The 22967-nt window shown below is 55.4% G+C and overlaps 3 protein-coding genes, 1 long non-coding RNA gene and 1 pseudogene across 8 annotated transcripts in view; 3 read left to right on the forward strand and 2 right to left on the reverse strand.

Annotated features, from left to right (window-relative positions):
• Window positions 1–12344, forward strand: part of BCKDHA (branched chain keto acid dehydrogenase E1 subunit alpha) — a 28098-nt gene extending 15754 nt beyond the window's left edge. Inside the window, exons 2-9 of the mRNA XM_016135679.2 lie at window positions 2060–2245; window positions 2350–2436; window positions 6112–6220; window positions 8342–8503; window positions 10233–10439; window positions 10631–10772; window positions 10935–11106; window positions 11815–12344. Coding sequence (XP_015991165.2) covers window positions 2060–2245; window positions 2350–2436; window positions 6112–6220; window positions 8342–8503; window positions 10233–10439; window positions 10631–10772; window positions 10935–11106; window positions 11815–11985 — 1236 coding nt within the window. The 3' untranslated portion in view covers window positions 11986–12344. The remainder of the gene's footprint in view (window positions 1–2059; window positions 2246–2349; window positions 2437–6111; window positions 6221–8341; window positions 8504–10232; window positions 10440–10630; window positions 10773–10934; window positions 11107–11814) is intronic.
• Window positions 12345–12701: 357 nt separating this feature from the next.
• On the reverse strand, window positions 12702–14688 carry B3GNT8 (UDP-GlcNAc:betaGal beta-1,3-N-acetylglucosaminyltransferase 8). Of its 2 annotated transcripts, none has more exons than XM_036232381.1 (2): window positions 14378–14688; window positions 12702–14146 (listed from the first exon to the last, which is right to left on the reverse strand). In XM_036232381.1, the coding sequence occupies exon 2, from the start codon at window positions 14112–14114 to the stop codon at window positions 12921–12923; it is 1194 nt and encodes a 397-aa protein (XP_036088274.1). In that variant the 5' UTR covers window positions 14115–14146; window positions 14378–14688; the 3' UTR covers window positions 12702–12920. The 2 variants fall into 2 exon arrangements, with proteins under 2 accessions (XP_036088274.1, XP_015991167.1); XM_016135681.2 differs by having other exon boundaries at window positions 14491–14687.
• A 92-nt stretch (window positions 14689–14780) lies between these two features.
• On the forward strand, window positions 14781–16436 carry LOC118611451. Its single transcript, XR_004954459.1, has 2 exons — window positions 14781–14824; window positions 16161–16436. It is a non-coding gene; the product is annotated as an uncharacterized LOC118611451 (long non-coding RNA).
• Window positions 16437–17297: 861 nt separating this feature from the next.
• Window positions 17298–22034, reverse strand: DMAC2 (distal membrane arm assembly complex 2). Of its 4 annotated transcripts, none has more exons than XM_036232384.1 (7): window positions 21977–22034; window positions 21391–21584; window positions 20124–20218; window positions 19372–19396; window positions 19047–19183; window positions 18794–18956; window positions 17298–17482 (listed from the first exon to the last, which is right to left on the reverse strand). In XM_036232384.1, exons 1-7 carry the CDS (start codon window positions 21992–21994, stop codon window positions 17428–17430), a joined length of 687 nt encoding a protein of 228 aa, XP_036088277.1. In that variant the 5' UTR covers window positions 21995–22034; the 3' UTR covers window positions 17298–17427. The 4 variants fall into 4 exon arrangements, with proteins under 4 accessions (XP_036088277.1, XP_015991170.2, XP_015991172.2 ...); XM_016135684.2 differs by having other exon boundaries at window positions 17298–18379; window positions 21977–22033; XM_016135686.2 differs by lacking the exon at window positions 21977–22034 and adding an exon at window positions 21681–21785 and having other exon boundaries at window positions 17298–18379.
• On the forward strand, window positions 19583–19700 carry LOC118611889 (annotated as a pseudogene).
• Window positions 22035–22967: the final 933 nt, after the last annotated feature.

Here is a 22967-nt window from a genome sequence, read left to right on the forward strand (position 1 = left end):
GTGCTTTGCAGAGGGCCACACGGAGGGCTGAGACACCGGGTCCCAGGTTAGTGGGACTCCAAAGCCATTGGTGGAACTGCTCGTTCATCCTTTTGTTCAGTAATCACCTGTTGGGTGCCTGGTGTGACCACCTGGACCCCCTGTCTTCCTGGAGCTGGTGATGTGTGTGGGTGACAGATGCGACACAAAAGGATCCTCTAGGTGGTTGGAAGCTTCCAGCTGTGTTAGCACTCAGACGGGAGCATAGTCTAACATTTGGGCCGCTTCCCTTGCAAGCAGAGGGGAAGTCTGCTGTGATATTGTCAGGCCTGGACCTGCCTTGCTGTTAGGAGTGTAATTTCCTTTATTTCCTCACAACCACACACAAATAAACGCAGATGATCTTGCTCCGCCTGGAACCTTGGACAGCTTCTCCACTGCAGTTAAAAGAGCGGGGAGGGGGACGCACTTCACCCATGTGTGAGATCCAGCTTGTGGCAAACCCACTCCTCCTCTAGTTCCTGCTGGAAGTGAGGCCACCATTTCTTAGCCAAGAGGAATCTGGCGACCAGTGGGAAGTAAAGATGTGGATGTGTGGCAACTGGGCCAGTGATGGGTTAGGAGTGTGGGTTCTGGGCTCCAAATGTCTGCCCTCTACAAGTCTGAAGCCCTGTCCTGACTTATTTATTTAAATTTTTAGCTCCATGGCCCGGTGCAGGTTTTCTCATCTAGTCAAGGGCAGTGGTCAGATTGCACAAGCAGAGCTCAGCCTGGCACCCAGCAAGTGTGTGATCAAGGTTGCTGCTGGCTTGGAAATCAAATTGGTTCACATCCTGTCACATGTGTAGGCTTCTCATGGGCTTTCCCAGCCAGGCCTCTGATCCGAGCAGGTGTGATGTTCCCCACAGTACTCCTCCAGTCACTCTGAGTTCCTGCCAGGTCCCACAAGGGATGCATCACTCCTCACTCTTTGCCTTTTGCACGTTTGGTTCCCCCGGCATTGAATGTTCTTTCCCTGACTCCTACATGTCCTTCCGTCTCAGCACCCTTATTACTTCCTCAGAGAAGCCTGACCCTCTTTCCGCTTTGCAATGTGGAGCCCTGTGGCTTCTCCTAGGAGAATGTAATTCACCCCCATCAGTACTTGTTCAGCTCCTGTCTTCCATGCCAGGCAGCGGAGACAGATGTCGCTTAGGCCCCTAGAACCCAGCATAGGGCCTGGAATGAAGCAGGTGCTCAAATATTTATTGAGTCAGGCTGGGCTTGTGGAGGGGATTAGGATTGGCGCAGAGAGGGGACTGGAGTGCGTGGAGCACTTTACCAGGTGTTGGAGGGACAGGTAGTAGAGAGATGAGAGCAGAGATACGGTGGTAGAAATGATAACTTTTTTTGAGCATATACTGTATGACTATTTCTGCTAACATTCATACGCATGATCTCGTTTAAGCCTTGCAACATTTCCACGAGGTGTTCTCCATTTTATAGGTGAGAAAGGAGAGACTTGAAGGGAAGTCACTTTCTCGTGGTCACCGGCAAGGGATTTGAACCCAGGCAGGCTGACTTTTAAAGAGCGTACGGGCTTAAGCTGCATTCTGGGCAGCCTCCCTGGGGAGCACAGGGGTCAGTAAAAAGCCCAGCCGACTGACTTGAGGGCACCGTGCAGAGGTGTCCGTGCCCAGGACAGCGGTGGGAAATTGAGAGGGGGGGTTTCTGTGGCCAGGCTGGGGAGGCCTTGAATGCCGGAGCCAAGAGTTTGGACCTTGGATGATAATAAAAGCGTCCAGTTCTTGAGCTGCCTGCCACTCTGTTGAGTCATTTAATCTTTACAACAACCCTGTGGGATAGATGTTCTTTTCACCCATTTTGCGGATGAACAACTGAGATACGAAGTTTTAATAACTCACCCAAGGTTACCCAATGGGAAAGTGGTGGAATTGAGATTGACACCCTGTGCGTCAGGCCCCAGAGTTCACTGAGGCCATGGTGGCTTAACCACTAGGCAACACTGTCGCCGTGGGGTTGAGCCAGTGGAACCTGGGTGCTGCTCCTGACTTGGGTGTCCCCCTTCTTCTCCCCCCAGCACCCCTGCAGGTTGCAGCAGCAGCGCCACTTCTCATCCCTGGATGAAAAGTCCCAGTTCCCAGGGGCCTCGGCAGAGTTCATAGACAAGCTAGAGTTCATCCAGCCCAATGTCATCTCAGGGATCCCCATCTACCGGGTCATGGACCGGCAGGGCCAAATCATCAACCCCAGCGAAGACCCTCATGTGAGAGGCCACCTCCCCCATCCCCTGCCTCCCGTGCCTAGGCCCCCTGCCCTTCTCCTCTCTGGTCACAGCAGCCCCGCATCCCTCTGTGCCTCCATCTGCAGCTGCCACAGGAGAAGGTGCTCAAGTTTTACAAGACCATGACGCTGCTCAACACCATGGACCGCATCCTGTATGACTCCCAGCGGCAGGTGCGTGGGGCGGGATGTAGAGGGCCCAGGGCTGTCTGGGCTCCCCTGGCCTGTGTTCAAGCCAAAAGACAGCTAGCTCTCAAGGAGGAGAGTGAAGTGGAGAGTTCTTGTCTTGGCGTTCTTAGAGTTCTTGGGGTTCTCTTGGGGCTCTGGAGGGAGAGTGTGGGCAGGGCCTAGCCCAAGCGGCAAAGGATGGACCGAGATTACTAAAACACCTACTGTGTTCTGGGCTGGGGGCTTAGCTGTGCTGGGACAGAGCAGGCCCAAGACCTGAGAGCCCTTTTCGGAGCTCACAGTGTTGAGAGCGCCACCTGGTGCTTCCTGGAGTGCCTGTGTCAAACGTGCGGTGACCCTTAGCTGTGTGGTATCAGCGGCCGGAGCCCCCGGTCCAAGCAGTGGCAACAGAGGGGACTTGCTGACTCCATAACTGTGAACCCAGAGGGCCTTGTTTTCAGGCACAGCTGGGTCCAGGTACCTCAGAAAATGTCACCAGACCTGTTTCCTCGAATGTCTTTTCCCCTCTTCTTTGCCTTGTCTTCATTCTCAAGCAGTGGCGGTCTCTGGAAGCTCCAGGCCCATGGAGAGGTGTCAGAGAAAGCATTCAGGGTGCGATCAAAGTCCTCGTTCTGCCACTTTCTGACTTTTCGGCCCTGAGGAAGCTGCTTCACCACTCAGCGCTTTGGTTTTCTTGTCTGTTCCTACTTCATGGGGTTGCTGTGAGGATTGATGGTGGCATGTGTAATGGCCTTGGGAACAGGGGAACTGGCATTGAGTCAGCACATGGTTAATGTTAGCTACTATTTGTTATGACCCTGCCAGCCTCACAATTATTAACCTTTCTACTTAGTGGTGGAAAGAAAGTGTCTGGTCCCTAATGTCCCCGCAGAAGGCCCAGGGCTGACACTCACTGGCCAGATTTTGTCACAAACCCCGCCCTGCACTGGGGCCATGTGCCCATTCCCACGGAACCAAGGGACTAGGGGAGTTAAGTGTGTCCTTCCCAAGCTGCATAGATTGAGAAAGGGTATGGAGGTTCCTGTGAGAAAAGGGGGAAGGATGTTGGGCAGGCAGGCCCTCAGATGTCACCACCCCTGTGGGTCAGGGATGGGCTTGGAAATCTGCATTTGCATCAAGCCCCCCCGGGTGACCCCACAGTGGACTAAAGCATAAGACCCAGACTCTCCCACTGAGATACCCCATATGGGCTCTCCGAGTTAGGGCATTATCTCCACCCTGCCCAGAAACTTCCCTTGGCTCCCCTTGTCCACGGGATCGTGTCTGGCCCTTTGTGTCCATTGTGTCTCCCATTCCAGTGTGGCCTTGGCAGTGTGCTCCCCTTTCCACAGCCTCAGTGCCAGGCCAGGCCACCCCTCCCCCACATGCCTGGACTCCTTCCTGTCCCAGTGTTGGCTGCACAAATGGGCTTTGGAATCCAACGGACGTTGGGTCCAGTCACAGCTGTGACTTTGGGCAGGCAATTTTTCTTGTCTTTATCTCATTTTCTTCAGAATATTCAAAAAATGGGGATACCAAGAAGAACCCACCCTCTAGGATTGGGGTAGGAATTCTATGAGACCCAGCATGTAAAGCCTTTTGCCCCCTGATCGGCACAGAGAAAACCCTCAGTGAGATCAGCTCATCCATCAAGGTTCATCCTGTTAGCTGGGATTCTGTTAGCTGCAAGTAACATCCCATCCAAAAAAATCCTGACAGAATTGAAAGTAGTAGCTTCACCAGATTAATAGTTTTTTCTCTTACATAAAAGAAATCTGGAAACAGGTGGTCTGCGGCTGGTGTGGTGTCTCCGCAATGTCATTGGATACCCAGTGTTGGCTTCTAGCCTCAAGGGCCCCTCGTGAACCTAATGGCTGCTGGAGCTCCCTCCATCACATCTCATTCTAGGCAGGAAGTAGAAGAAAGGTGAAAGGGTAGACACGGCACATTCCAGTTATCCCCACACCCCCCTTTATAGAACTTTCCACACAGTCCCACCCAGTAACACCTCACATTTCACTGGTCACTCCTAGCTACAAGGGAGACTGCGAAACGTAGTATTTTAGTCTGGGCAGTTGGTGTCTGTGGTGGAATGAGATCTCTGTTAAAAAAGGGGAAGAGGAATAGGATACTGGGTGGCAGTCAGTGACCTCTGCCAGTAGCCTGTTTCCTCAGGGTGCCCTTCTCAGGCTCTTCCCCACACCAGTCTCGGCCCTGCCAGGCCCTCAGCAGTAGGCGTCTGCCCACTCACTTGGCTCTGAGAAGTCAATTAACTTTTAATTGGCTCCCCACTTAGAAGAAAGCATTATTCATCTGGTTTCCCACCATGACAGAAAGCCTGGCCTGCAGAACACCTGAGGGCGGCCGAGGGCGTCCCGCAGGTGCCAGCTGAGGCTGTCTCTCTCTCCCACTTCACATGCAGTCTCATTTCTGTCTCTGTGCCAGGGGCTCCCCAGATCTCTAACCAGACTTTGCCTCTTAGCCCCAGATCTGCTTGGCTTCTCGCCCTGACCAAATTGAGCCTGTCCAAACTTGGCCTCTTTATCTTCTTCCTGGATCTTTTCTTCTTCCCCTAGGCAGTGTCTCAGTGATCTGTGCCACCATCACCCATTTGCCCAAACTGGAGAACTTCATTTCATGCCTGTCTCCTCTGTCCCTGCTGTCCCTTTCCTCTTGTTCACTCTGTTCCTAGGTATTTAGTTAGAAATCCATCCTGCTGCTCAGCGGCACCATCAGGAACCCAGACTTCCTTTCTTTCTGCTTCACCGTCCTAGGCAGTGTCCTGTGCTGTTGCCTCGCGTTCAAGCATGATGGCTGCCACAGGTCTGGGCTTCATGGCTATGTGCAAGGCAGCAAGAGAGCCAGGAGAATGCCTGGCACCAGCTGTAGTGGGCTTCTTTTTTTTTCACATTAGGAAAGCAAAAACAGACTTCCACTTAAGTGTCTTGCTAGAGCTGTGTGCCCTGGCCACCTCTGTCTGCAAGGGAGGCTGTCACCTAACGTTTGGCTTTTCCAGGCCCTGAGGCTTGGCACTGGTGTAGCCAACAAGGAGGGTTTGCTGCTCCCTGGCACCACTGACTGCTTCTTAGGACTGTCACCCATCCATCTTCTCTTTGCCTCCCACCACTAGGCCAGGCCATCGCCCCTCTCGCCCGGTCTGCTGCACTCAGCCGTCTCCATCCATTTCCCACACAGCAGGCTGAGAGACTTTCTAAACATCGCTCCCCTGAGGAAACCCATTGGCAGGTTACCACGGTTCCCCGGGGAAAGCCCAAGTGCCTCGTTGCCTGTGCCACCTCTGCTCCCTCGGTTCTGCCTCCCTCTCCTGCTCCACTCCCCCCACCCCTCCCACTTCCTGTCCCAGCCCGTCTAGCATCATGGCCTTCATTGTTCTCAGTCTGGAAAGCACTACTCAAATGCCTAAGTTGTGCTTAGCTTAGGCATTTCTCCTGGCGCCCCTCCATCCATGGTGAATCCCTCCTCATGGCTCTGGTCGCAGAGCCCCCTCCCTCTGGCCCTCACCAGTCTGGCAGTTCCTCCTCAAGGCAGCAGCCTCAGAGCTGGACTTCAGGACGCATTTGTTGATCAATGGGGCCTTTAGAAGTTGGTCAGGACTTGATGGTTCACTGTCATGGTGCAGCGTCACTGAGCCTGGGCCTCCGGGTCCCCCTCCATCCCCAGGGCCGGATCTCCTTCTACATGACCAACTATGGCGAGGAAGGGACGCACGTGGGGAGTGCAGCTGCCTTGGACAACACAGACCTCGTATTTGGCCAGTACCGGGAGGCAGGTACGTCTGCCATGGCCTGGCCCTGTTTAGCATGTGCCAGAGGTCAGGTCTGTGGTCCGCATTGGAGTAGGTCAGGCCCAGTCCCTCCTGGTGTGCAAGTGAGGCCCACATTAGTTACCCTGTGTGCTCTTTGAGGGGTGGTGTGATGCCAGAGAGGTAGAACTTTCCAGCAAGGAAGAGCCAAGCCAGGACTAGGAGCTTGGAGGAGGTGGGCTTCCCCTCTGGAGGCTGGCAGCGTTGTGGTTAAGAGCCTGTGATCCAACCAGTCCCTGGTTACCAGTTGTCAGATTTGGGGCAATTCACTTCCCTTCTCTGAGCCTCAGTTTTCTCATCCCCAAAACCAAGGTGAGGGTGATATTGTAACCCCTGCGTTGTGGGGTTGCTGGGAGCACACAGGGAGGGCGGGCCACGCTGTGGGAGCGGCGTGTACCATGGGCTATTGTCCGCACAGAGCGGGCTCTGCTGGTCTCTCCAGGCACTGTGGCCTCCTGGAAGCATGATAGTCCCAGGGAGCCGGCTTGCTTCTGAGTGAATGAGTATGAGGAAGGAGGGTCAGAGACTAGAACCAAAGAAAATCAGTGTGCATTAAAGAGCGACTGGGGTGAGGGAGGGAGCCCGCGGAGCTGCGTGAAGAGTTCCGGAGTGGTGGTCGGTACAGGGGCCCTGCAAGGGAGACCCCTGTGGGGGTGTCGGGAAGGCAAATCTTGGCCCTTCTTAGGCGCTGTGTGACCATGAGCAAATTGCTTAATTGCTTCTTGCCTCAGTTTTTTCATCTGTAATGGGAGATGGTGAACCCTCCCACGGCCATTGTTGAGGGGATTCATGGGGTAGATGATGCAAAGCCGTCAACATAGGGCCTGGCGTGGGGTAAGCACTCAGTGTTGGAGGCAATTTTGTGACTGGGGCCTCTTGCCCTGGGACAGCACTTCAGGAAGACGGAGCCTGGCCAGCTGCCTGTGTGGAGTCCACCTTGGACCAGCATGGCATTCCGGTCTGTCTGGTCCCCTCTCCGCTGCACCAGCCTTCCACCCCACAGGCTGTAGGAGGACAGAAGCCCTGGGGCAGAGTCTGTGGTTCAGCATTGTTAGCAAGGAAGATGAGATTTCCCCAGACACTGGGCCACAAACCAGGCCCTGCTAGGTTTGCTGAGTGCTCTTGCGAAGGGATCTCCCTGCCAAGGGCTCCAGGCAGGGCCGCATAAGCGCCCCTCGAGCTAGGCATCAGTGAACGCTCCAAACAGGGCTGCTTGGGCCCTGGCCACCCTGCAGGAGGGAGTCCTCCAGCACCACAGGTCGGCAGGAGGCCCTACGTGCGAGCAGCTGCTGAGGGTGCTTGTGAGGGGTAAGGGGGTGAGTCAGACCCTGGGCACCAGCCCTCTCAGTCTGCTTACCCTGTGGAATGGGGAGAACAAGGGACTCAGCGCTCAGTAGAGTGCTCTGACACCAAGGTGCTGTCCTCGGTGCCAGATTCAGTGGCGACTCTGTCCCATTTCACCTCGTGACTGAGCTGAGGGCCCTGCCTGAGACCCCACTGAAATGAGGGCAGGCCCAGACTGTGCTACCTCAGGGAACCCCCACCAGCCACGTGAGGCGAACATCAGGGTCACCTGTCAGAGCCTGACGTGGGGTTCTCTTTACGGTAGATGGGCATTCAGCAGAGATTTTGTTTAAAGAAAGGGTTTTACTGCCATAAACAGGTATGACCATTTCTTCTGTCGTCAAGTGAGCTGGTGGCCTATACTTTTATTTGGTTCGTATGATGATTTCAAAAAAATAATTGAATTAATTGAAACACTTAAAAATCAGGTAGTTTCTCTTTTTTTTTTTTTTTTTTAAGGGGCAAGCTAGATTCCTTATTTTGATAAGGCAGACATTGGCTTCCCTGAACCAGCAGTCAGTTTGTCTAAACAGCTGCCAAACAGCTGCTTCCACCTTGAGACAGACCTGTGCTTCCTGGTCTGCCCACCTGGTTCATGCGCCTGCCTGGTGCCCTGGGCATCAAATTTGCCGCCCCTGCCCTCACCAGCTCCATCACTGTACAGATGGAAATGGAAGCCTGGGCAGGAAGGGCTTGCCCCCGGGGACCCCCACCCCCACCAACTGCTGCCTCCTCCCCTCGCAGGTGTGCTGATGTATCGGGACTACCCCCTGGAACAGTTTATGGCCCAGTGCTACGGCAATGTGAACGACCTGAGCAAGGGGCGCCAGATGCCTGTCCACTATGGCTGCAGGGAGCGCCACTTCGTCACCATCTCCTCTCCACTGGCCACACAGATTCCTCAGGGTGAGGACACACGCCCCAGGCCTGGACCACACAGACCATGTTGTACCTCTGCTCAGGCCCAGCCCTTCTCCATCCCAGGGCGGCTTCCCGGCTGGTGATATGGTCAGCACTGGTCTAACCTCTAGACCTTCAAGACCCTTCTTGTCTGGGACCCTTCAGAGCAGGGCCACGGCAGTGTCCTCACTTGTTGGGCAGGCTTGCGCCAGTATGACCACACTCTTGATTTCCGAAACTTGTGCCTCACAAACCCCGTTTGTCCACTCACAAACATGGCCAACCATGTGTGATCGAGCATATGCCAGGTTCCTTGCTAAAAGTCACCCCGCAGGTAGTGAGAAAAGCAGGGACTCAAGTCATGGGCTGTGTGGCTCCAGAACTCGGGTTCTTGGCCTGGGCCCTGCTGTGCTTCAGTCCAGCTCTCCCGAAGCTCACTCTGGAGCCCACAGCACTTAAAGCAGTCAGCGCCGATTCTGTCAAAGGCAACTGCTTGGAAAGCAGACCCACCGGGCAGCCTGCTCCCGCACAGCGCAGAGACCACGGAGCGTACCTCCCTCCCTGCCCTCTGCAGCCCGCCCGGGGTCAAGGGTCAATCTGGGCTTCAGCTTTGTCTGCTCAGGGCAGCCCGGTTATGTGAGTTGCTTTCTGCAGGCTAGCAGAGTGCCTGCATGTTAGAAGGCCCATTAGCCTTTGAAGTGGGAGGTGGGCAGGGTAGCCTTCTGGGAGGAGGTGGCGTTTTCAAAAAAGATAGGTAGGATTTCCATAAGGTGGGGCCCCAGCTCTCACTTCCATTTGGGTGACCATTAAGTCATTCAGCAAATGTGCGGAGTCCCTACCCTTGTGGGCACCATTCTAGGTGCAGTGAACGAGGGACAGACAAAACCCTCAGCCCCCTGGTGCTCACATGATGGTAGGGGGGACAGACAGTCAAGATGAAGTGACCAGGAGCATGTCAGGGGCTGTAGGTCCTACCGGGAGAAATGAAACAGAGGGAGTGCCATGTGATGGGGGCGGTGGGGTGGCATCAGTAGGGGACATTTCAGCACAGACCAGGAAGTGGGGTGGGGATCTGGAGTGGGTGCCTACTTGTGTTGGAGGTGCTTGAGGTGCTGGAGCAGCCCAGTGGGGCTGCTGTGGATGGTGGGGGCGGGGAGGTACTAGATAAGTCAGAGCTTTGGGAAGGTGTAGACCTGCCAGGCCTCTAGGCACTTTGACTTTCACCCGGAGTGGAAGGGAGCTGTGGGGGAGGGCCAAGTGGCTGCTGTGGAATGACAGCCTGACTCACAATTTAACAGCCCTCTGGCTGCCCTGAGGGTAATAGATTGGGCCAAGACTGGGCTGGTGAGGGCCAAGGGGGACCTGACTGGTGTGACCTGGATGAGATAAAGGAGGTGGGGGGAAGGGATCTGATTCTGGCTCTGTTTTGAAGGTGGCAGGTGTGGGGTGACAGAGTTAGGAGTCAAATGTGCTATGGTTTGGGGCCTGAGGAATTGGGAAGATAAAGCTGCCATCAGCTGAGGGGAGAAGATGGGCAGGGCAGGTTCTGGGGGGACAATCAGGACATCAGGTGTTTTCTTCCCCCTCAGAGCCTGGTGACAGCCATCCTGAGCCAAGGAACCTGGGTTGGGTGGGGCGTGCGTGCGTGTGTGTGTGTGTGTGTGTGTGTGTGTGTATGTGTATGAGGTGAGTGTGCATGGGGCTCTTCTGCTCACCACCATCTCACTCCCTGCAGCGGTTGGGGCGGCCTATGCGGCCAAACGGGCCAACGCCAACAGGATTGTCATCTGTTACTTCGGTGAGGGGGCAGCCAGCGAGGGGGATGCCCACGCCGGCTTCAACTTTGCCGCCACCCTCGAGTGCCCCATCATCTTCTTCTGCCGGAACAATGGCTATGCCATCTCCACGCCTACCTCTGAGCAGTACCGCGGGGACGGCATCGGTACGGGCCTGTGTCGTCTCCTCCCTCCCCCTCCTGTTCTCTTCCTACAGTGTCTGGCACGGGAGGCCCCAGGGACCGTGAGTGGAGTGCTGCTCTATCTCTGTCCTCTCTTCTCCTCCCCTCCCCTGCCCTCTCCTGCTCATTGTCCTGATCTGAGCCTTGGGGTCTGACCTGCCTTCCTGTCCCCACAGCGGCTCGAGGCCCCGGGTATGGCATCCTGTCGATCCGTGTGGATGGCAATGACGTGTTCGCCGTGTACAATGCCACCAAGGAGGCCCGGCAGCGGGCTGTGGCAGAGAACCAGCCCTTCCTCATTGAGGCCATGACCTACAGGTGCCTGCCTCCCCTCACCCCCCACCAGCCTTCTCAGCCCCTGTCTATAGCATCTTCCCCACACTGATCACTGGGGAAGAGCCCCAAAGCCTGACCCTTATCATGCAGGTCGTAGCCCCTTCCTTGCCTTTATTACATGTCCATCCCCTCCCTCCTGGGCAGAATCGGGCACCACAGCACCAGTGATGACAGCTCGGCGTACCGCTCAGTGGACGAGGTCAGTTACTGGGACAAGCAGGACCACCCCATCTTGCGGCTGAGGCATTACATGCAGAGCCACGGCTGGTGGGACGACGAGCAGGAGAAGGCCTGGCGAAAGCAGTCCTCCAAGAAGGTGAGGGCCCCAGGGGCGTGTTCTATGGCGGCGTGTCATGGAGAATTCTGGAAGGACGAAGATGGGGTCTGGGGGATGCTGAACTAGGAAACTCAAGGATCGCCCAGTGATGACTCTCAGCGTGGCCTGTGGAGCCAGGCTGATGGGCACATGCACCTTTGGTGGGTCCTCAGCGTGATGTCTGCCCTCTGTTCCCTCTCCTGGGAGCCACATGAGAAGGTTGTCCGAGAATGAAGTGACATAGTCTGAGTGTGGCATAAGTGTCCCACGTAGGGCCAGCCCGCTGCCCTCCCCAGCCCTGCCCATCGGGAGCCAGAGGCAGTGCAGGCCAGCAGTAAGGGCCGAACCTGGCGTCGGGCAGTGCAACGCCTCTGGCTCTGCCTCTCACTGTCGTCGTGGGCAAGTCCCTTCTGTGCTGTGGTTTCCTCACATCTAAGCTGCCTGCTTCTTAGGGCTGCTGAGAGGCTGAAACTGTCCCGTACACATAGTCCAGTGCCTGCTCCTGCAGAGAGCATGGAGGTGCTGGGGTTGGGGGTGCTGATGGGGCATGTTAACGATCATTACTGTGATGATGATCGTCCCCATTGTCCAGATGGGAACATGAATGCTCATGGGGTGGTTAATCCCTCACTGAGGTCACACAGGTAGGAGGAAGGCAGGGCCCTGAGTGGGAGGTCGGCTATCTGCCTACCGTCCTGTGTCCCCCAGGTGATGGAGGCCTTCCAGCAGGCTGAGCGGAAGCTGAAGCCCAACCCCAGCTTGCTCTTCTCGGACGTCTATCAGGAGATGCCTGCCCAGCTCCGCAAGCAGCAGGAGTCCCTGGCCTCTCACCTCCAGACCTACGGCGAGCACTACCCCCTGGACCACTTCGAGCAGTGAGGCCTGCTAGCCCTGCTCCACCCACCTCAGCCACCCCTTGAGGCAGTTCCAGGTTGAGGGGAGGGAGCCGGCAGGACACTGTCCCCATTCCCAACCAGCTTTTTCCAAGGTACTTGGGCCCCAGGGCAGTGCTTGAGATGATAAGGGGGAACTTCCACTCACCATCCCTGCTCCTCCACACTGTTACAGTGTGGGGGGGCTCTGTCAGCCCCCTCTTTGCCTGTGACTATAGTGCCTTCTCCCAGGGACCAGGCCTTTAGGACTATAAGCCTCTCTGGGCTGGGGGCAGGCATGGCAGGTCCGCATGTGGAATTTAAAGTAAGAGGTGGGCAGTAGTGAATAAACTTTCTGTACTTGGCTCTCTGCGACCTCTGGTTTGTTTCCGGAAGAGAGTCCTGCATGATTAGTTTTGGACCCCCCCTCCTCCTTTTATTTTAGGTGAACAAGGCCAAAGCCGTTGAGATGTCTACTTCCCCCGGAAGCTTTCGCAAGCAGAAGGGCCAGCTTCAGCAGATAGGTGGGGGTGGGGGTGCTCCAGAGGTGGACTCCTCTCCCATAGGATGAGGCAAACCTGGTGTCCAGCAAGGTAGCCAGGAGAATGCCGGAGCTGGCCCTGTCCAGTAAGGGTGGGGAGGTATTTAGTGTAAAGGTTGGGGTGTGGCTGAGCTCTGCGCTGTAAACTCTGGGGCCCACAGATGCAAAGACAGCTACAGGCCTCAGAATGGGAAGGACATATTTTTCAAAAATAAAAAGTAGTCAGAAATAGTCTTTCACCTTCTTTTGCTCAGTCCCATAGGCCAGGTGGCCCAGGAGGGGCTCTGGCAGCTGTGATTCCAGGACCCCCTCCCCCACACCAAGGCCTAGAAGGAGAGGCTGAGCAAGGGGTAGGCGTCCAGGCCTAGACCAGGTCCACCCATTCCAGTCTCCCCCAGGGCTCAGCAGAGGAGCTTAGGGTCCTGCAGGCGTTTCCAGAGCCGAATGCTGTCCTGGGGGCTGAGGGGCCGCACCAGCAGCAGGTTCCGGAGGGCACAGGGCTCAGCCGTGCGGTCTGCTGGCCAGGTTGTGAGGAAGCCTTTGTGGGCCCTGGGCACCAGGCCCAGGGCACGGAAGCACAGGCCAATGTAGACATCGTTGAAAGGGAATGGTGCCACACGGGCCGCCGCCTGCAGCAGCCAGGGTGTCAGGCTACCAGCGATGACGTAGCCACCCCCACTGGCATAGGCTGGGTAGTCACCTTTGAAGAAGGACCCAGGCACATAGAAGGGTCCTCCAGGCTTCCGGAGGGGCTTGGCCTGGGTAAAGACCTCGCCCAGGTAGAGGCTTGGGGCCCAGCTGGGTGGCAGGGCCCGTAGGTAGTCCAGCAGGGCAGACGTGTGCACGAAAGCGTCATCTTGAGCATGCAGGATGAAGCTCACCCCAGGGCAGTGGTGGCTGAGCCAGGACAGCAGCAGCAGGTCCTTGAGTGTCTGGTTGAAGGGGAGATCAAGGAAGTCCCAGAGCAGCAGGTCGCTGTAGCGGTGGCTTTCCCAGGCCACCAGAGGGCCTAGATCAGGGCCCCCCTCACCTGCCGGGGACCCCAACAGGAAGAGCAGCCGGATCCCCAGAGCTGGACCACCCCAGGTCTCTCTCACTGCCTGTCGTTCTGCAAATCGCCCTGGTTCCGACTTGACAGCCAGCAGCAGGTAGGGGACGGTGGTTTCCCTGCAGCTGGCCACTTGGCCACTGCCACCTTCAGGCAGCCACTGTGGGAAGCTCCGGCAGGCTGCTGATAGCAGGAAGCGGCGGAGGTCCTCGGGGTAGGAGGTGAAGTCAGGGATCTCAGCGGCGGCGGCGGCTCCCCACGCCTGGCAGCCCCCTGCTTCGGTGCTGTTCCCACTGGGCAGGACCTTCAGCCGCCACTGCTGCTGATTCCAGTAAGCCGAGGGCAGTGGGCCAGTCTGGCCTAGACGGGCGGAGAGGTTAGCCGGAAGGGTGGGCTCAAAGCCAGCTGCTGTGGGTCCTGGCAGGGTGCCCCGGGGTCCTCGATAGGGCTTGCTCAGCTGAGACTCCGACGCCCACTCAATGTACACTTTGAGGCCCAGGAGCGTGAGCAGCGCTGACAGGCAGAGAAGGCACTTGGGGCAGCGCATGACCCGGCCCAGGGAAGGGGTGGCTGCGGGAGCTGCAAAGGAGCCACAGAGGCCTTTGGGGTGCAGGGATGGACCCCAGCCCCCATAAACCCCTATAACAGTCTCTCAGTGCCAGACCCTAAACCAACCCCTGGCCAGAGACCTGACTCTCCCATGTTCATGGACCTGGAATCACAGCTCTAACCTCTTCCAATTCCTCCTCTTTCCTCTCAGCCCCAGCCCCTTCCACAGCCTCTTCCCCCACCCACATTTATCCCCCTCACCAGGATTCAGGATCACTGGGGTCAGCTCCTCCCGCTGTCATAAAAGCTTCTCTTGCACCATTGGCCCCCACCCAAGGGACTGGGGAGCCAGGGACCAGCTCCCTCCTCTTTACCTCTGGGTCCAGCTCCCGCCAGCTCCGGTGCCCTGGGCTTCTGGGCAGGCCCTCCTAGTTCCCTCCCTTCTGCCCTTGTCCTGCCGTGGCTGTGTGGTTTGTTCTTCAGCTCAGCCCAGCCAGTCCAGAGGGGCGGGGCAGGCGGCAGGGAGGGCCCCAGGGGCCGGGAGGGGCCAGGGCGGGGCCGAGGGACGAGGGGAGGGAGGAGGGAGGAGGGGGAGCCGGGGAGGGGCGGAGGCGACCTGAGGTGGGGCTCTGGCGTGTTAGGGCAGGTTTTCTGGTGAGACAGTGAGGAAAGGTGCAAGGGTGGCCACAGAGATGGACCGAGTGCTGGGTGAGGCCTGGGAGGGGAGAAACGGGATTGGGAGAGGCTCTGAGGGAAGGTGAGACCCAGGGCCGGGCGAGCCTGGACTGCGTAGTGTTGGAGTGGCTCAGGGACAGGCACAGTCCCAAAGTGACAAAGCTGGGAAGTGGGGGGCGGGCGCCTGGTCGCAGGAGGCGGCGGCGCACAATGTGCTGAGAGGAATGGGTCAGCCTGCTAGAGGTGGGGGTTTTGTTGCCACCCAGCGTCAGGGTGGGGGAGGGGAGGGGGCTGGTGAGGAGGAGGAAAGACAGACAGACTTTGTAGAGAAGCAGCCAGGGAGACCTCAGGGGCAGCAGGGAGGGGAGAGAAGAGAGAAGAGACGGAGACTCACTCAGGAGGCTAAGTGGAGAGCACTGCCAGGAGGGAGGAGGAGGATGAGGTGGGGATGGAGACGGAACAAGAGAGGGGGTGGCCAGGACTGGGAGCCCCCATGAGGGAGGCTAAAGGGGAAGAAGGTTTAGAGAGGCAGGTGGAGGGACGCAGTGGGGTCAGAGGAGGGAGTCTGGGAAGGGAGCCAGGGAGGGGCAGGAGAGGACCAGATGGGCGAAAGGGCCGCTAGAGGGAGAGACAAGCCAGAGGGCGGGGCAGGGGGAGCCCTCTGGTGGAGCCGACCCTGCCCCTCCTCCATTGGCTCTGGAGCCTGGGTTGCCAGATCAGCAGGGTGGGAACCCATTACTACCAGCGCCCACTCCAGCCCCACCCACAGCTGCACAGGAACTTGGGAACACTCACATCCGGCCCTCTAGGGACAGGAGATCACGTCTACCTGTGTTTACAGGCCTGCCCTCCTGAGGCCTCTGCTTTTGGGGCTACCTCAGCTGTCTGGGGAGGCAGGAAGGTGGGGCTCCTCACCCCAGACCACCTGTATAACCTGGCTTGACCCCCTTTGCCCCAGCAGGGGTTGGGGAGGACTGTCCAGTTGTCAGGGACCTTCTCTGTTAGCAGCAGCAGCAGCAGCAGCAGATTATCTGTCCTGTGCCGATTTCCACCCTCCAGGTTTGAAGAATGGAGCCTGTGGGACCAGCCGACGGAAGGAAGAGTATGCGGAGGAGGTGGGGAACATTAATGGGATAAAAGCAAGAGTGGGAAAAGACAGGAGCTGGGGCCAGGGGCCGGAGTCCAAGCCCTCCTTCCCCAGGGTTGGGACAGAGATCAAGTTCCCCTGAGCTCTCCTGGCTCATCTAGCTTCTCCGAGGGGGTGCAGAGGTTCTCTACTGACCCCCCTGGGGGTGTTTGGAAATCTTGGAGTGTAGTTTTGGTTGCCATGTGCATTGGTCTGGGTCTAATCAGAAAATGCACATGGCAGCGGGAACGAGAAGTCGAACATGGAGAATGATTCCGGAGTTGCCTTCTGGTGGAACAGAGTCGAGGGGCGGATGTGTGAGTCGACCGTGACCAGCCCAATCCAACATCCCTGCATTCCTCAGCCTTTGGATCCCCTCCTCCAGATGACACCAGGGCGGTTCTGGCTTCTTGCCTCATTAACTGCGCCACGGTTGAGTCCAGGTTCCAGTCAGCCAACCAAGGAGGCTGTGAGAACCACCCCCAGCTGCACAGCTAACCTATTAAATCAGAAACTCTTGTAAGTGCCTTCATACCATCGAGTTTGGCCAGGCTTGGTGTCACATCCACCCTCATGGGTCTAACAGCCTTGGAATCTACTCCCGCGTGGTCTTCCTAGTTTTCTGACTACATGTATTTGCAGGTCTTGCAATTCTTTCAGTGTACAAGCTGTTTCCTCCTTGGTCATAGCAGAGGCCTTCTGGCGCACGCTGAGATTTGACCCTCAGTATTTATGGGTCTAGTGGTGGCAGGGGTGCTTATGATGAGTTTTTAGAGGGGTTTTCAAGCACAGAAGGGTGTTGTTCTCAAATGCTGAGGGAGGCCGAGTGATGGCGTTCAAGACCACCCATTCCCTCTGGGCCTAACCAGATGACCCCATTCCAGGTTTCAACATCTCACTCTTCACCATTCACTTCACACATAACTTACTGAGACTGGGAATTCAACCGGCATCAACCTGCAAACTTAAATGTGATGTATTTTCAGCTGTCACCAGCCCTGTGGCTACAAGTAAGAATTTTGGAGGCTGTCAAGGAAGCACTCCAGTTCTGACGGTGACAAGCTGAGGTGACAGACCTCAGCTTGTCCTTGTCCATTTGTAAGCATTCAAGGACACTCCAAAGAATCCGTCCAGTGCCTATCTTTAGAATTGTCATTGCCACAGTGGTCAAGTGCAGCGGCCAGAGGAGCTCCCGGGGCATGTGCTTCAGCCAGCACCTCATCAGCCTGTGAAGGCCTATTGTGATGCCACCGCATGCGTGGGGTCCTGGCATCTCAACCCCCAATCCCCATCCGTGTGAGCCTGACTCCTGGAACACTCTGGATGCCAATGTTGTATCAGCTTGGATCCAATCAGGAGAAAAACAAAACAAAACAAAACTAATTTAACAGGGAGAGTTTAATCTCAAGAATTACTGACAGCGAACTAAAACAGTGAGGGATTCACTAGTAAGATGCCTTCTGGGGAATCCAGCTTCTGGGGTGTGGAGAGCCATTCACAGGGAGGTTTTTCAGTGGAGGCTGTTGACTACCTGGCGCATGGGAAGCCACATGCTCTTCAGGAGCCTGCGGAGCAAGCAGACAGGAACAGGAAGGAACCAGGAGCAAAACCCCTGCCTCCTGCAGTGTCTCTTGAGTGCCCTCTACTGACAAAATTTATCATGCCAGTTACCAAAGGAAATGTATTTCAAAGGCCCAAATCTGTTTTCCCAGAGCCACAGGAAAGTTGAATGTGGAGCTGAGAGTCAAAGGACACCATAGGATTTGGGGTGCTACTGGCATTTAGTGAGTGTGGGCCATGGATGCATACCCTGCGGTGAGCTGACTAGATCCACATAGAGAATAACCATCCCTATGAGTCAGGGCCCTGGCAGGAAATGACAGCACACCTAAATGAGGATAATTTCTGATAAGAGTCTCTTGACACAGTAGTGGGCAAGGTGGGGAGGCCACAAGGGAGAGTGCAGCTCCCTGGAGCTCCCTGCAGCCGGAAGTCCTGAAGAGGCGCAAGAAAGAAGCTGTGGGAACTGGAAGGAGAGAAGTAAGTGGGAAAGGCTGCCTGACGGGATGACAGGAGCTATGGCCCTCAGCCCAAGGTGCAGCCTGCTGGGGCACCCGTGAGGTGGGGACCACATGCTCTCCTTCCCTCTGGCTGCCAGTGCCACACCCTTCATCCCACCCCAGCCCCCAACGGTAAGTAAACCCAGCTGGAAGCCAGAAGTATGGAGAACTGTCAGACACTAAACAGCTCTGCTGGATCCAGCTTGCCTTGGAGGGGCAGTAGGCTAGGCAGGCATGGGACTGGCTGTGTTCGGAGGTTGCTCCTCCAGCCCCAACTTCAGGCCCTGGGCCCAGTCAGCCCCCTGAACTTCACAGTTGGGCAGCATTTCCTCCACCAAGATCTGAGTGAGGCCTGGGTTGGACACGGCAGGGAGGTCTGAGATGTCCAGCCTGCGGAGGTTCCTGAGGGGCAGGAGGGGAGGCTGGCATAAGTGTGTGCATGAGTGAGTGCAGGGACGTGCACCCATCCAACCCCTAGCTTCCTAAAATAAAAATCTAACGGTCCAGGAGACGTCAGAGCTGTCCAGCCACATGAAATCCACTGTGTTAATAATTGCAAGCAGACACCTGTGGCTCCTATAGTTCTGGAACACTATAAAAATCATGGAGTTTCATTAAAACCAAAAGGAAGAAAAACTAGTCCTTTCATTTCCCCGGATCTCACTGCCACTGCTCACTGTGCTTACCCACCACAAACACTAGGTTTGTCATGGAGGCGGGGCCTGCTGGCTGCCTCCCCCCCCACACACACACTGTCCCCTGAGTTGTCCGGGAGCCCCACCCTGGCTAAGGGCCCAGGCTGAGCTGAGGTCTCACTGGAGGTGGTGGAGACAGGCGAGGCCCCGTTCAGAGATTTGGGGACAACCAGCCAACGAGAGCTCCTGCAATGAGTCGGCCAGCTGGTAGAGGCGGCTGAGACACCAGTCATCCACATGGGGACAGCGCTGCAGTGACAGGGACTGAAGCTCCTTCAGGGCCACTGCAGTGGGGAGAGGGGGATTGAGCCCGCCCTGAAAGGGAAAGTGGAGAGTCTTGCCTGCCTCTACCCACCCTGCCCTGCCCCACTCACAGAGGTTGTCCAGGCCTTGGTAGTTGATGGCACAGTCACTGGCATCCACAGCCTCTACAGGTACTGCTTGGAAATGCAAGAACTCCAGAGTGGAGTGGCCACGCCCATTTGACCGTATCCACTCCTTGCCTCGGAACCTGGACGGGGAGAGGGATTGTCAGCAGGTACCCTACCCCTCCCCAGCCCTGTATGACACAGAGATGGTACATGTCTGTGCACTTACTATACATACATCAGTCTCTGTTCTAAGGGCTTTACAAGTCTGGTCTCATTGAACTGCCTGACAATCCCATCAAAGATGGAATATTTAGCCAGTTTTACAAACCTGGAAGCTGAGGGCTGAGAGGTTCCTGATAAGAGAAAAAAAGCTATAAGACAAGAATCCTTGCAGATAGGTTAAAGTTGATACATTTTCAGACATGTACGCTGTTTGTCAGGTGCTGGAGGAAGTGCTCAAACCAAGTAAAATTCTAAATTAGAACAAAGATGAGAGGTAGATGAAATCTATATGAATTGCATTTTTCAAAAAAAAAAAAATCTACGGCCATGCCACCCTGACCAAGCCCGATCCTGTCTATCCCGGAAGCTAAGCAGGATTGGGTCTGGTTAGTACTTGGATGGGAGGCCACCTAGGAAGACCAGGTGCTGTAGGTGTAAAAAATAAAAATAAGGGATTTTAAGCTGACAAGGTCCTTGCAATTTGTGAGGTCAACCAAGGGTTGCCTTGCCTAAAAAAAAAAAAAAAAAAGGAGAGAAAAAAAAAAAAAACAAACAAAGGGAGGAGGAGACAGAAAGGAATGGGGAAGGAAGAAACATTTATTGAGCACATGTGCTATGCCAGGCCTTGCTGCAAGTGTTTAGATTGCAAAATGTGTTTGTAGGTTAGATACAACAACTACCATTCCCTTTTATAGGTGATACAACTGAAGCTCAGGACCAAACCCTAAGCCACAGCCAGTAGGGGGCAGAGACCCAGGGAAGCACAGGGAAGACTGCCTGACTGAAGAGTCAGGGCCTTTAGAGACACATTCTAAGGTTTGTCATGGAGGTTGCCTCCCCTAACACCCCTTTTGACACCTTTGCTGTCATACTTGACTGCGCCTCCTTGCTTCAGGATGAAATAGGCACCTGCGACGTATGGGCCGTATTGCTCCTTGATATAGGTGAACGATCTGCCAAGAGAACAGCAGCGGAGGGTGAGGCTCAGGAAGCACCGCACCCACCTCCATGCCCAGGTGCTGCTGAGAGGGTCAGAGTCCACAACACTAGGACTGACAGGCACACGGAGAGACAGACTGAGTCAGGCTGCAAGTATTCACTGAGTACCTATTAAGTACCAGGTACCAGGGGGCAGTGGTGACCCTGGCAGATAACCGTCCCTGCCCTTGTAAAGTTATTTTACAGGGAGAAACAAAACAAACTACAAGTAGCAGCAAATTGCAGAGAGTATCAATTCCATGATGAAAATAAAATACAGGTACTGACTAGGAGTGGCTTGGGTCAGGGGTGGGGATGGAACAGGCTAATATGGTTTTGCTATTAAGAAATGCTTCTTGGAGGAAAGTGACACTTGTGCAGAGCTTTGAGTGGTGGGAAGGAATGCGGAGGTCAAGGCAAGAGCTTGCCAGGCTAAGGGAACAGCAAGTGCAAGGGTCAGAGGCTCAAATTAGGATGGTCGAACAAACAGCAATAAGGAAGCCATGTTGACAGGGTGGGGGGAGTCCCCAGTAGGTCTGAAAGCTCAGTAGAGGCCAAGTTTTAGGTTTTGGAGTCTGGCTTTCATTCTAGTTGCAAATGGAAACCATTTGAGAGTTTCAAACAAAGTAGTATTTTACTTTAAGAGTCATTTGGCCCATAATAGGGGGCAAAAAGCGACAATTACTGCAGTAATCCAATCATAAAACAAAGGGGGCTACAAACAGTGGAGGAGTTGACAATTGGTCAGATTTGGGATATTCTAGTATTTTACTGATTGATGGATGTGAAGAGCAGAGAAGCAAAGAGGTGAATCAGAATATGGCCTGAACTGGGTGAGCAGTGGTGCTGTTTACTGGATGGGGAAGGCTTGGGGGTAAGCAGACTGTTTTAGGGGGAAGTCATGGGTTTTCTGTGAGCCATGTTAGGTTGGTGGTGCCAGCTAGACGCCCCCAAGAAGAGATGGTGGGCAGCTGGTTGCCTATAGGAACTGAAGTCCTTGGGAGAGGGTGTGAGCTGGAAATGAAGACATAAATTGACAACGCTGGTATTGGAAGCCACAGTGCCGCCTGGGAGTGGCAAGGGCAGGATCTGGGTTCTCACTGGTGAGGGCCTGAGCAGCAGGGTATTTCAGGCTAGGGATTCTCACCGATTTTTCTGGTGCACCTTTGACACCTGCTTTCGGAAAAGGTAATCCCTCAGAGCCTCCACGTCATAGAAGCGGTCAGCCAGAAACTGGAGAAGTTTTCCCCCTTTCCTCCGATTGCTTTCCGGGGCCACTGTACTCATGCCACGGATGCCCCAGGTACTCCCATTCCGTACACGCGCCACCAGGTGCAGGGTCTGAGGAGGAGGAGAGAAGAGGAGGGGCTGATCCTGGAGCCTCCTGTGAAAGACAGAGCTGGATCCCTGTGTTTTGGTCCACGAACCCCCATTCACCTCTCAGGACCTGCCGCTCTCTCCTCCCTATGCGCGGAACGCACTCCCTGATTCCCTATTGGTTTCTCTCCGCCAAATCCCCGCCCCCTCATCCTCTCTGACGCTCGTCTGCAGCCTGCGACCCACACACGTCATTCCCGGCCCCCAACAGCCGAATTACAGAACGCACTTCTAGCGTGAGGCCTAGCGGGAGAGGCCTCCTACTCCGCCACGCTCCTTACTCCCTGGGCGCCGATAGAGGCTCTGAGGGCAGAGGCAGCAGAACGGACTTAAATTTGCGGGTCCCGGTCACTTACCACCCTGGGCGCGGCCATCTTGCTAGTGTTACGTCACCGGAAATGGCCTGTCCTTTCTTAACCCGCCCACCTGGCTCTATCTCGTAGCTTTCTTACGGTCAGACCGCCTCCATTTTCCAACGTTCCTCTTAAAGGCGCACACACCTTTTACTCTTACTGAGTTTAGGAATTGCTCAGAGCATCCTCTCCCTCTGCCTTAAAATGAGACTCTGTAGCCTGTCCGTAGGAGAGGGCAGGTTCTTCCTGTTAGAGTACTCTTCTTTCCTTCTGATGGCAGTCACAGTTCCCCCTGAGCTGCCCTGTTCTCCATTTCTCTCTCTCTCTACCTCTTTAAGGGAATGATGTGACTGAAAAGCTTTCCGTGGTCTTTTAAACCAGGGTCAGGGAAGGGAAACAGGTCCAGTGGGTGGCGAGGTTAGTTAGACTTCAGAGTAAGAGACAGAGGTACCATCTCAAGACTAGTATTGTGCTGAGTTTGCGGTTTCAGTTTGTAGTTCAAGGCTAGATCTCAGCGTGAAGATTCATTGTGAAGTCACGTAGATAGAATTATTCATTCATTCATTACACAAATATTTACTGAGCACCTACGGTGTGGCAAGCACTGCTCTGCATGCTAAGGTTACCATGGCGAACAGGACAGACCCAGCCACTCTTTCGGGGAGTCAACATTCCAGGCAGGGAGGGCATGGATAAGGAACAATAAGCACGATAATTTAAGATAGTATTTAATAGGCACATAAAAATAGACAATATAATAGGGAGTGATTAGGGTTGTAGGGCCATCAATGAAAGCCTCTCTGAAGAGGTAACCTTTAGGAATAGGTGAAGGATAAGAAGGAAACAGCCATTCAAAGGTCTGGGGACAAGAGTTCCAGGCAGAGGTAACAGTCACTGCAAAGGCCCGGAGGTGGGAACCATCTTGCAGAGAAAGGTGGGAGACTGGGTCAGAGAGGTGGGCAGAGAGCTGACTGTGTGGGCGTGGTAGTAGGAT

The sequence above is a fragment of the Rousettus aegyptiacus genome, unplaced genomic scaffold (assembly GCF_014176215.1).
Source record: "Rousettus aegyptiacus isolate mRouAeg1 unplaced genomic scaffold, mRouAeg1.p scaffold_m13_p_14, whole genome shotgun sequence".
In the NCBI taxonomy this organism is placed as follows: domain Eukaryota; kingdom Metazoa; phylum Chordata; class Mammalia; order Chiroptera; family Pteropodidae; genus Rousettus; species Rousettus aegyptiacus.